The sequence below is a fragment of the Notolepis coatsorum genome, assembly GCF_963971535.1.
Source record: "Notolepis coatsorum genome assembly, chromosome: 7".
Classification (NCBI taxonomy): Eukaryota; Metazoa; Chordata; class Actinopteri; order Aulopiformes; family Paralepididae; genus Notolepis; species Notolepis coatsorum.
In genome coordinates, this window is record NC_140171.1 from 31,673,009 (window position 1) to 31,686,966 (window position 13,958).

Genomic DNA, 13,958 nt, shown 5'->3' on the forward strand with positions numbered 1-13,958 from the left:
TGTTCTGTAGCACAGGTACAAAGACATACAATCTAGAAGCTGCCCACTTTTGCCCCTATAGCTGCCATATGTATGCCCCTGGTCCATTTTACACTACCAAAAAGGGTCACATGTTATGTAGCCTGATTAACACTTGTTATAATACAGAAATGTTCATGTAAATGATCTGCCATTCATCCATGGAGCAGATTAGTTGAATTCAACATACAATATCATGAATTATCTCTACAGAATTCAAAACATCAAATGCTACAAATAATATTTAGCCTGCTGGCAGTCGTAGTGTAGCATTATTCTACCAACATGAATGTATTGTAAGGGCTAGCGTGCTGCCGTATATTATTAGTAACTGTCGTGAATTGACGTAAACATGACGTATGGGGAAACTGAAACGGAAAACAGCGGGCTTGTTTGAAACGGGAAGCGTCTCTTGGTAGCTATTGACAACGGTGTTATTCACTTGAGAGTTGGTTGCAGAAGAAAGACGGCAACAACTATTTGTTTGTGTTGTTGTCAACAAAACACATCGCCGCTATTTCGGAAACAGCCTTTCGATAATAATAGTATGACGCTGTCAACGCATGGGTGGAAGGTTGTCAACAAAAGCACAACACAGATCCTGTGCTAAGTTGGCTAGCTTGCACCTACAGTAGCCTGTCAAATTGATACAGACTCGCAAACAAGCCATATCGACAGGTAAGTAACCGTCCGCTATTCACCCTGCCATAACCATATAGCCACACTGTCTGTTCAGCTGCTCCTAGCTCCTCTCCTCTCCTGCTGTCAGTACAAATCCTCTCATATCTGTTACTGTACGACAAATTGACATAAGTTAAACAACGAGGATCTGTTGCGGAGTCTGCGAGACGCTATAGGTCGCAAACTGTTATGACCATGTTGCTTTTTAGATGAAAACGCCAGTCGTGACAATGAGGCTGATGCTGAAGACACCGAATTTCAAAATAACGTTGGACTCTGTCTTGTATTGCGGTGACGAGCAATCTGCTTGCGATCATTTGAATGTCACTATGAATTGAAAATGGGGGACCCTGATGTAAACAAGACAAACGTCTTTCTCTGGTCTGCATCCGCTTAACAATTGTGTGTATTGAGCCGTACTGTATTGTACCCATTCTGCAATCTGTTAAATAAAGTTGTCATTCATTCATTCATCAATCATCAGTTTGACGCACTATTGCTTGATTGATTGAAAACTTTATCAACAGATTGCAGAATGGGTACAGTGTACAGTACAGCTCAATTCATACAATTGTTAAGGGGATGCAGACCAGAGAAATACTTTTGTCTTGTTTACATCAGGGTCCCCCATTTTCAATTCATCATAACATATGACACACACGACATACAGATAGACAGTACTGCTACATCTATACATTTATGACATACCAGATTTGCAAATACAGTACTGTTTGTGATACAAAAAGAGTCCAGAAAAGAGAGTATACATTTGACGTAGAAACTGTACATTGAAGGAGGTTGGGTAGGTGGGGTGGGGGGGAACTGTACATTGGAGGTGGTTGGGGGGGGGGGGGCACTGTACACTGTACAAGCAAAACTGTACATTGGAATATTGACAAAGCCATACTTGGTCATTTACTGTACATTGGAGGGGGTTGGGTTAGGACATTTACAGGGGCCAGTTTCGAATTGCAGTCTCCTGTAGGTGTTCTTTGAGAGTGGGTTTGAAAGTGGGTAGTGATTCACATTCCTTTACAGCTGTGGGTAGGGCGTTCCACATTGATGTGGCATAATTGCGAAACGTGTTTAGTCCCTTGTTTGAGCCGAATCTGGGTTTAACATGATTTGTGGAGCTCCCTCTGGTGTTGTGGACTGGTCACCTACGGGAGGCTGCAATTCGAAACTGGCCACCGTAAATGTCCAAACCCCCCCACCCCCACCCCCTCCTAATAAACAGTCTCCTCCCCACCGCATGTATATATTCTGTCCCCACCGTATGTATATTTCTCTCCCACCCACCCACCCCCTCCTAATGTACAGTCTCCTCCCCACCGTATGTATATTTCTCTCCCACCCACCCACCCCCTCCTAATGTACAGTCCCCTCCCCATCATATGTATATACTCTGTCAGGATCTATGGGTAACAGTACTGTATATTTGCATATCGTATATGTCACAAATGTAACAGTACTAAATACCTGTATGTCATGTATGTCCCTATGCCATAAATGTCATGTATGTTGTGTATGTCATAAATGTCACTATGAATTGAAAATGGGGGACCATCAGTAAACAAGACAAACGTCTTTCTCTGGTCTGCATCCCCTTAACAATTGTGTGTATTTAGCCGTACTGTATTGTACCCATTCTGCAATCTATTAAATAAAGTTTTCATTCATTCATTCATATTTGCTTACTCTACAGTTTTGCAATGGCCTCTGGTGACAACACTTGCATTGTGCTTTTGGAAGAGCAAGTGAAGAGTTTATCAGATGAGTTAATGCAATGTCAGGTGCGTACACACACACACACACACATACACACACACACACACACACACACACACACACACACACACACACACACACACACACACACACACACACACACACACCAACTTGGTCAATGGTGTTTTTCATATTACAACAATCTCACACTGCAAATGCATGGGCATCTTCTTACTAAAACACTCTGGAATATAATATTCTGCAAATGTGTAAATTTCTGCAGTACACTGTTTAATTTTTAATCTCTTTTGGTTATTACAAAAAAACATACACACATACATTTCAAATGCTTTATTTTAATCCACCAATTAAATTATACTTACATAAGATTCAAACATTTCAGAGGTTGAACGTGATTTTTAAAGACAAAGAAGGATACATGAAGCATAATTTCCACCACACTGCAGCCTGGCTTTCCTATAGACGGTTTCAACATAAACATCCTATATGGACCCAAGTTAATTTCCTGTTGCAATGTTTGCTAATGCAATAACTGACAGGAAATACACTTGTGTCCAAACGGTTCCCCTAGCAACAGAATTCCAATGAAGCCACCTGTTACAAAAGAAAGATGCACACATGCAACCGCCAGCCCCACACACAGAGAGAGAGAGAGAGAGGGAGAGCATAACAGGATGAAGCTGTCACGTCTCATCCTCCTGATCCAGTGATAGAGAGATGTCTCCTTGCAGCCTCACCACCAGGTGGTGCATAATAACATGAGTGAACTCACCTGAAGACTGCATCTCACTCTCCCTCTTTACATAATGATTCACGCACTCATTCAGTGAGTCGTGTCGTGTGGCAGGCAGTTGATCATGGGCTTTAATCGCACAGTAAAGAGTTAAGGGCCTCCCTGAACTTTCATTGCATACTGTAGTCCACTAGTGTTTGGGGTCAAGACTATATCTATACCTGTCCAGTTCAGTTCTTTGTGTATTAGAGATGTATTTTTTTTTATATCTTAAAAAAAAAAGTATTTATAAAATGTTTAGTACACTCCTATACAGAGCTGTTTCTATGCTGATATGTCACAGCCTACTAAACAGCTCTCATATATAGAGGCTACATTAGGCCTAATTATCACGTACTGTAGGCTAATCGGGCCGGGATCGGAGAATTATAGATTCATTTAATAATCCTGATTTTATCTCCACCATAATCCACCATTCTATTTTCTTATGGCAGTTTTCAAAGTGTTTAATGGGTTATTTTAGCCACACAGGCCTGGTGAGTAGTCTTTCCATTTACAACCATTTAAATGATAAATGGGGGAATTTAATATAACTGAAATAAATTCAATTAACTACATTTTTTATCTTGACATTCAACGATCATGTTTGTTAGAGTTTCTGTCGCAAGGATTGGTGGATAAAATAATTAACATCACAATGTAGGCCATGGGAGCAAATAGAAAATAGGAAGGTAGTCGGAAAAACTGTTTTTAGAATAGAATCGTAGTCCCAGTAATTGTAATGGAATAATGATGTCTCTGGTGATTCATCACCTTTCCTCTGTAAACATGTGGAAACAACATTGTGAAAATATGTCATAGCCCCATGGTCTGGTCTTTCTGTGACCTTTGTGTGAACATTTCTTTGTACTGTACATTTTTTGCCTACTGAAAATACAGAAATAAATGTTCATCTGCAATGCTTCACATTATGTGGCACATTTACAACTCCTCCATAGAGGTACTAAAAAGGTTAGCAAAAAAACAAGGTTTCACTACAAGTACCCCTCCCCTCAACACACACACAGAAATACTATTCAGTAGGGCAGATTATGTTCTCTGTCACAAATGGTAGTCTATGTGACAGACACGCATGGTATAACAGATGTCATAACAAATATTTATAATTATAAAAGCCCTTATAAATAATTATAAGGGAATCTTGCTACCAATCATTTGTGCATATTCTCAACATTAGATTCATTTGAGTAATTTACAAGTACATTTGCGTGGTTTGAGTTTCAGCGGAGTGCTCACTGCTAGTGCTTTATTCCCACACATGCTGGCATCAAGACACGAAAGTCATTCTGAATCATGACACAGGAGCAGGCCAGTTGACCTATCTCAAACCCCACCCTCTTTTCTTCATCCTCCAATCACAACTGTTGCTTTCTTAGTTTGTCCGAGGAAAGCAACAGTTGTGATTGGAGGATCAAGAAAAGAGGCTCAGTTTGAGATAGGTAAATTGTTCCCAATGCAGGATCCAGGGGGCCTTGGGGGGGATGCAGGGGGTCCCCAGAAAAATGGGGAATAGTTTATTTTCACTATTTCATTCACTAGAAGTGAGAGAATAGTGACTTCTCATTTTAGGTTTCACTTTCTCCACTTGTATAGATCTCTTCAGCTACAGTATATCAATGCATATATCAATATGTGGACATAATCATATCTAACAACCAAAACCTTCTCAGATGGGGGTCCCCGAGACTCAATCTTATCAAATGGGGATCTGTGTGGCCTAATGTGTATCAATTTGGGGGACCTTGACACACAGGAATAGATCAACTCAAACATACAGCCAAGCCACTGTGGGCTTTAGGCACAGTATAAGATGACTCTGCCAGGTGGAATGCACCACACGTCTCTCCCTCTCAGTCCAGATCGAAGTCTCTCTCGACTGTCTCACATGTCTCCTCCATTGAGCTGACGGAGAAGCCGTCCTTGGTGGTCCCGAATGGGGCGCACCATCAGTGATTCCGTCTGTGTAATGGGGACCCTTAGTTGTGCAGTGTACCATTTAAACAGTGGCATTTGAATGCCATTGAAGTCTAAAGTCTCTGGCAACCCCGTTCCTCAGGACTGCCATTAACTACAAAGGGGGCTCGTCTGTGGGCCAGCAAATGTTCCTACTTGACCATGCTAATTTTATTAATACGTGGCTGGATTCCAACAGCCCGCCTTTAGTATGTTTAGCCCATGGTGTTTCAAGGTCTGGAATTACAATTAATAATTCATTGATCATCAAACACACATTCGATACATCTTTAAGCACACATACGGCAGAGAGGAGCCCCCTTGAATTCAGCGATGAGGGTCCTGCCTCCGCGGTTGTCTGCGTAACGGCTAACGGCAGCCAACGGCCAAGCGCAGGGAGACCACCTATTTGAAGTCAGCCATGCTGCTTAATTCTGCCGTTAGCTGCATTTGCAGGACTGGCTTGGTGAGATCTCTATCCCCCCCCCCCCTGCCCCCACATGCGCACACACACACACACACACACACACACACACACACATACATACACACATACACGCACACACGCTCAGTGGTGCACCAGTCCCTCCACTTTGTATGTTCAGCCCATGGTCTTATCAAGGTCTGCCTCTGCCATTTAGTAAATAATTGATTAGACACTTTTGAATGGGGGTTTAAAATTCATGTACTAATTGGAGACCAGTAGATTCCAGTGGGAGTGACGACTTTTATCTTATGATGATCTGAACATAATTTATCAGATGATTTTATATTAAGTCGATTTGGTATAATTCTGTCCTTTAATGTCAGAAAATGTAGTTTTTAGATGTGTCTCTCATTAAAAATGTAATGTAATTTATTTATTTATTTATCTTAAAGCCAGTGAGCTAATGCGTCAGGGACCGGGCTTGAAGATGACCGTCTCTGTCATTAGTTTTGAGCTTTTTCGGGGCTTAGTTACTTTGGAGCTGTAGCAAAAACACACACCCAGAGAGAACTTTATTAATAAAAGAGATGCTAGCCTGGCTGCTGTGTTTTGATTTGGATCCCCAGCTCTCCCAAGTCATAAATAGTGCATAATGACAAGTGTCAATGCCGCCTCCCCTTGAGTCGAAGGTCACATCTCAGCCATGTAGCAGCCCCTTGATTAGAGAGGCCAGGCTGGATCAAAAACTATTTTGTACAAGATGTTTAAATTATTGATTGCCCCCCCCATCCTTCTCTCCCATATGCTAATATCATCGAGCATCCTATTGAATTATTTGTATTTTATTAAGAAACGCTGGGACATGATGTTTCCTTTTTAGGTCTGATTGCATTTTGAGATTAATATTCTTTATTCATAGAATTATTGATAGAGAAGTCAGGGCTTCCAGGCAAGTGGAAGTTGTGGTGTTTGTTTGGTTTGGTTTGGTTTATTCCCTAAGTTGATGTGGTGGCCATTGTCGGTGTATTAGGTGCCCAATATCAAACGTGGAAAGGCTTGAGAGATTGGTCAAACTGAGAAAGTGTAGAGAAGAGGCAGCTTAGTTGGAAGGACCTGTGGAGTATGGAAGAAAATCGTATAAAAAAAGAAAATCATCTACTTATGATGCCATCACCACAGAACCTAAAACGGTGGGTAGATGGGGACCCGTCGCGTCCACTGTGTTCAGAGATGGCAACTTTGCGGCATATTATGTCAGGCTGTAAGACTAGTCTTTCTCAAGGTCCGTATGCGACATAACTGGGTTTTAAAAAGCTTTAGTGGCAGCAATTGAAAGCAGAAGAGCACAGGTGAATTCAGGATCAAAGAGGGTGGAGAGTGCAGCCATTCAATTAGTCTGTGAGGGAGAGACATGTAGAGGAGGTAGGTTTTGAGGCAGGCATGAATCAGGCCAGCTAAAGCTAAATAAGTCAGGCTAGGGTGTTGTGGTCTGCTAGTCAGCGGATAGTTTATTTTATAGAATGGACGGTGCCCGGGGGAGGATTCAGTGGAGGAGGCGTATGAAAGGAAAAAGCGATATGCAGATTTGGCAGCGGAAACCGAACAGCGAGGATGGAAAGCTAGAGTATGTCCTGTAGAAGTTGGATGCAGAGGGTTCATCGTAGCACAAACGACTAAAGTACATAACTATTGGGAGAGCTGGGGATTTGTGGGCAGAGTTTGCGAAAGGGGCCTAAAGGAGATGTTTGAAGAGGCATTGAAAGGAAGTCAGTGGATTTGGTTGAGGAGAAATAATGTCAGCTGGGGGCCAAAGTAAACAAGGGGTAAAAGTATTCTCTTGCTTTTGTTTCTGTTTCATGTGTGACATTCTTATCAGAAACAGTACTGTTTTTGACACTGATAGGATAGTTCTGCATGTGGGGAAACATGGGTGGTGAAAGCTAGTATGGAGGGGGGTGGTTCTGGGATGGAGGGGGGTGGTTCTGGGATGGGGGGGGGGGGGGGGGGGGTGGTTTATTATTTTTTTAAATATGTTTTTGTAGATTTCTATTGCGTTTTTACTACCGGGCAGTCCGGTAGAGAGAGAGAGGGAGAGGAGGAAATGGGAGACAGAGCAGGGGAAGACATTTGGCAAAAGAACGCCGGGTCTGGGAATGGAACCTGGGTTCGGCCGTGCCACGACGCAGCGCGTTACGTGGTTTGCCACTTGGGGCACCCCTATTATAATTGTTTTATTGAAGGGCGGTTAGGTGGCCGAGCGGAGATTGCGTTCGTCACCAGCCCCGGAGCTGAGCTGGATTTGCCTGTTCGAATCCAGCTCACAGCTCCGGGGTTGTCACCAGCTTGGCTGGCCGTCTGCACTGATACAATTGGCTGTATCAGAGGGTGGGAGAAGCTGGCGGGGTGGGTCCGGGTCGTTGTAAACAGCGACTCCTACAGTTCGGTCGGGGCGCCTGCTAAGCGCGGATTGGACGTGAGGGGGATAGTGTGGTCCTCCCACACGCTACGCCCTCTCAATGAGAATCCGCGCTGCCAGGTGAAAAGAAGCGGTGATTGGCTGGACGTGTGTCGGAGGAAGCACGTGGTAGCCTCCACTCTCCCAGATGATCTGACTGTGGGGGGTAAGTGCGCAGCGATCAGGAAGGGACTGGGAATTGGCATACGACTAACATTGGGATGGGAGAAAATCGGAGGAAAATGGAGGGGGAAAAAGACCAATAAAAAAAAAAGAAAATAATTGTTTTATTGATTTGAAGAAGTGTACCTCGCATTTTATAAAAAAAATATTTTGATTTAGATTTTAATTGTTAACAATTCTGAGATGTATGAAACGAGGCTGGGAAAAAAAATATGAAAATATTGAAGGAAAGCATAAAAAACACAAATCAATCATCAAACACCGTTTCTGTTCACAGGCGGACAAGGAGTTTGTGTGGTCGCTATGGAAACGTCTGCAGGTGGCCAACCCAGACCTGACCCAGGCCGTCAGCTTGGTGGTCGAACGGTGAGTTGCCTTCATTCCCCAAACTGCTGCCGTCGGAAGCCCCGGCGGCCGAAAATACCTCTCGCTCCAGAGTGAAGGGAAAGTATGTGTGAAAGTCGTCCAAGGTTGTGTCTGAGGCACCTTGGCCGTCCTGCCGGTGTTACGCTGGAATCTGGTACAGATGCTGATTTAAGCCCTCTTATCCCCAGTCTAGGAGTTCAGCCATGGAAACCCCCTTTAATGAAAACAGTGTTCCCCTGGCCCCGGCCCGCTCCGGACAGTCAAAACACTCCTGCCAAACGCTCGTCTTTTATCAGATAAATTGTGAGATTGAATATGACCTTTTTCGCAGAGTGGCTAAGCCACGCCAAATACAGTGGCATGGGAACTTCTGAGAGCAGAACAGGGGCGCAGGGTTTTACCACTGATGCACCGTGTTGCGTAATGGAATTATACCCCCCCCCCCCCTTTGGAAGTTTGCACTGAAGTTATTTGATATCAAAAATGTCTTTGATGCCAAGCCACAGGTGGGATTATGAGCGCTGCTTGTTAAGCGAGAGGGATGTCCCCCTCTTAGCCAATTAGTCAGTTAATCGGTCAGTATGTTCTTGGTTGCGCAAGACTTTGATAGTTGATTAGTCTTTTGATATGATGATTTTTCTTCCATGCTGAATGAGTTAGTTCCTGAAAATTGATATTGCATCTCTGGTAGCCACTAGATTTAAAGAGGCTCTTCCGCATTATTGCATTAGAGGACGGCCCTATTAAATAGTACCTATTTCATATGATTCAGCTTCAATTTAATTGAATGAGAAATGTGTTCTATGGTAGTTTGTTGAGTAAGGGATAATGTATAGCTACGAGGTAGGGATGCTCGATATTGGCTTTTTTACCGATACCGATATTCCGATATTGTCCAACTCTTAATTTCCGATACCGATATCAACCGATATCAACCGATACCGATATATGCAGGGTTTCCCCGTCCAAAAAACTGAATAATTTCAGGTAACTAATAATTTCACTGGATATATATAACAAATATTGTTATTGTTTTTTGTTTTTTTTAAACCGATACCGATATTTTCCGATATCACATTTTACTGCCGATATCGGCCGATAATATCGGTCGGCCGATAATATCGGACATCCCTACTACGAGGTCATTGTCGCAAAATAATTGACCGACACGGAGTTTAAAATACCGAGGCGCCTCGCCGAGGTGTTTTAAACGTCAGTGAAGGTCAATTATTTTGCGACAATGATCGAGTATAGCTATACATTATCCCGCTTATTACATGGCTAACTTACTAACAATATACCTAATTCATTTTACATCGACAAGACGAGATCAAATGCAGACACAGTTCTGTTCTGTCGCTCCCGCTGTCATCGTCACACACACTCCGCTGTCAGTGCAGCCGGCAGGTGTGTCTGATTGGCTGCACTGATGCAGTGTGTCAGTGGGCTTGATTGCGAACAGCTGCGCACAGCGGTCATTATTGTTCGGCAGAGGTCCGTTATCGAGTAATAACGGACCTCTGATGAGCGCTATTGACCAATTACAAGCAAGCATTTCGGCGAATGTGAAAACGCCATGTAATAATACCTTTTATTACATGGCGTTTTAACATTCGCCGAAATGCTTGATTGTGATTGGTCAATAGCCCCTGACAGCGGTGAATTATTTTTCGTTATTACATGGCGTTTTCACATTCGCCGAAATGCTTGCTTGTGATTGGTCAATAGCGCTTGTCAGAGGTCCGATATTACTCGATAACGGACCTCTGTGGAACAATAATGACCGCTGTGCGCAGCTGTTCGCAATCAAGGCCACTGACACACTGCATCAGTGCAGCCAATCAGACACACCTGCTGGCTGCACTGACAGCGGAGTGTGTGTGACGATGACAGCGGAGCCAGAACAGAACTGCGTCTGCATTTGATCTCGTCTTGTCAATGTAAAATGAATTAGGTATATTGTTAGTAAGTTAGCCATGTAATAAGCGGGATAATGTATAGCTATACTCGATCATTGTCGCAAAATAATTGACCTTCACTGACGTTTAAAACACCTCGGCGCTGCGCCTCTGTATTTTAAACTCTGTGTCGGTCAATTATTTTGCGACAATGACCTTGTAGCTATACATTATCCCTTACTTAATGGGTACAGTATTTCACCCATAATACATTTCGACTGGGTTGTGCTCTAGTATTGCTGAAGACTTCTGAAGTTATTTCAGATATTCAGATATCTATGATTATAATTCTTTCTTTTTGATTAAAATTCCTAAAATACATTTTCACTTTGCTCAACATAATATATCATTATATAAAAAATATATCATTTTATAATGTAACATTTTCTTAGCCCAATATTTCCCAGAGGCTTTGGGCCAAGCTCTTTATTTATTAGATCTTTTTTAAAATTTATTTTATGTAGATCATTTCACAGTATTCTGCCTCTGAACCATGAAGCAGAATGATCTGTATTTGGTATTCCCTTTTGCAACGGACAACAGACAGACCCTTTGCAGTTGTCAGTTATCAGGTGCTCAGATAGTCACATGGTGCAGCGGTGAAGCTGAGCTCCCTCAGTACCTGTTTTCTCAGTGCTGCTTCCACACCCACCTCCCCTGCTTTATTGCCCCCATAGGAAACCCATCAAGGTGTGCGGGCCCGCTGGGACCGGCGGGGGAACACGTGCCCTGAGTGGGTCTCTGTGTATCACCCGGTGCGCGTCGGGGATATTGACATGGTAATTGCGTCCATCCCAGCGCCAGGGTCCACGGGGGAATCATTGCACGCCCCCCCCCCCCCCCTCCTCCCCCAACCGCTCTTGTACAGTGATTGGTTGGTTGCTCTGGACATGGTGAACATGGCCCAACATACAAGGAAGCGCAGCTACAGCTGGGCCGGCCCGGTGTTCCACTTCCTCCAGGGACAACGGCTACTCCTGGGGAGCAGGCTGGTTAGAGGAGGCAGAGAGAGAGAGAAGCATGGGAGGAGGAGGAGGGAAGAGCGGGTGGGATGAGTGTCCCCTGGTGGTCTGAAGCCGTGGAAACAAACAGGTCCCCAAATGCTGTTCTCTTTCGACTTCTCTCGCTAAATGTTGAGCTTGGTAAAGGATGCAGGTGGGCTGAAAGGAAAGGCGTGCTCCCGGAGGAGCCCAGTAGGTGTTTGGGGAGGGTATCTTTCCACAGTTGATTTCAGGTTTGATGCTGGAGAAAAATAGCAGCCAAACAATCTGTGTTCCGTCTCATATATATATATATATATATATATATATATATATATATATATATGTTACAAAGGGTCAGATTAAACCGAATATATATATTTACTGATTGATATATATTGCATAATATTTGTATATCGTTTGATATCCCTTGTGTATTCTTTGTACATATACACGGAATATCCCTTTAACCTAGTACAGACCATAATATTTCGTTCTCTTATTGGATAGCGTTCCACCAGCGGCAGTGCCATACCCCCAGAGTCGAGTTCAAAGCCACCGTCAAGGCTTGTCTCAACATGCCCGGTTCTGCCCAAGAATACGAGACAGGAATAAGGCTGGTACTAATTTGTTCGCCTAACATATAAATATGGCGCAGGTGAATACAGAAGTAGTTCGAGTTCGAGTTACCCAAGTGAAGCCTCACCCACGATACGACGTGTGGTGAAGTGGGCCCGTTTTGCCCCAAAATAGAGTCTTGTCTTATCCTAATACGTTTGTTCAACGTATCGTTCGCTCCTTACTAGTAAAGCCTTCATCACGAGTCAACGACCAAGTGAAGGGAGCAACCGTGCATCTAAATAGAGCACTTATAGCCGCGGGCGAATAGGATAGTAAAGTGTCAGAGCTTAGTTGGATAACGTCAAGTTCAACCTAGTTAATGTGAAGTACCGCGCACCGGAGGATCGACACCGGTGAATGCAGAGCCCCTTTCCGGCTGGATTATTATTATTATTGCTTTGGACCAGGCTGTTGGAGCGGAGAAGAATCGTCTACACCCACTACTGTGGGATTTAACCGTGACGTGAGGAGCATCATTCGAGCCCGTCTCAAGGAGAGGCTGGCCGGCTTTCACCTGTGCTGCACGCATACTGGGATTACAGCTGCTGCTTTTCGTCTGCCGATCAGGGAGTAATATACCGCCTCCCATAGCAGGAGCTTATTGAGTCCCCGCTGATCCAGACTTTGCATTCGAACATTTCCTCCCCCTGCTGGCTTACAACCGGTGGGAACCCCCTACCAGAATCTCCCGCTGCCTCCCCAGAGTACCATAGATATAATTCCTAATATTCAGGTTGTATTATCATCTCCTGCGTAATATGAGAATGGACATTCATTATTGATTTGCCTACGCACATTCCTTTGCCTTATAAGCGCATTGAAGTAAAGTATATTATGTATTCTTGCTGCTAATAAATATTCGTGAACCCAGTTTTGTGTGGAAACCGTATCATTGTGGAGGTGTTCTCATCATATACTTGTGTACTGTATGGCCAGTAGTAATGTACATAAGACGGTAGTGGTTTAATGATACCATACTTATTAATACAGTCAGGGAATTGTACCCCTCAGTTACAATATATATATATATATATAATATATTTATTTTTAACTGGTCCATCATTGATTTTGGCACTTGAGTTGGCCTAGCATTGATCCGTGCTAGAATAGGCTATATAATGTTAGGAGGTTCACAAAACGACATTGAATGTCTGTGTTGCTGCGTTTTTGCGTGTGGCTTTTTATGAATAAAATGTTCTCTCAATTTGGAATCCTAGGTATTTTTTAAACCAAAGCTTCGTCTATGCTTTTTGGCCTTCCGTCAACACGCAATCTTGTGTTTCAGGTCACTGAAAACTGACCTTTTTAAGAACTCCTGCCAGGGTGTAAATTTTCAGAATACACTTGAGTATTCGTGTGGACAAGTGAAACCGGAGCTTATGGAAACCACTGACATCATAAGTAATGGCCCGTCTACATGTATACAGATTCTTTCTGAAAATGTAGTATTTTCTCTGCAATCAGGCCCATGGGGAGCTCCCTGCAGCAGTGTTTCAGGTCATGCCATCAGGTCACTTCATGTGAGTGTTGTTGTGTGGACGTTTATATATCGATATTTTATAAAACACCATTGGTGTTTCAAATATAGCCGTGTATGTATGGACTAGGCTTTAACAATGCTTTAGGGCCTGTCTGTCCATCCGTCCCTCCCTCTAGCAGGCGATCCAAGGTTGCTTCAGATGTCAGTTTTTCCAGAGTCCCTAGAGCAGCGGTTCTCAAACTATGGGTCGCGACTCAAAGTGGGGTTGTGGGTAGATGACAGTGCATTGGCAAG

General features: G+C 43.5%; 1 protein-coding gene across 1 annotated transcript in view; it reads left to right on the forward strand.

Annotated features, from left to right (window-relative positions):
- Positions 1-594: 594 nt before the first annotated feature.
- cntln (centlein, centrosomal protein) overlaps positions 595-13,958 on the forward strand; it is a gene marked incomplete at its 3' end in the record, with an annotated part of 226,962 nt that continues 213,598 nt past the window's right edge. The window contains exons 1-3 of the mRNA XM_084318234.1: positions 595-696; positions 2,405-2,492; positions 8,537-8,625. Coding sequence (XP_084174360.1) covers positions 2,412-2,492; positions 8,537-8,625 — 170 coding nt within the window. The 5' untranslated portion in view covers positions 595-696; positions 2,405-2,411. The remainder of the gene's footprint in view (positions 697-2,404; positions 2,493-8,536; positions 8,626-13,958) is intronic.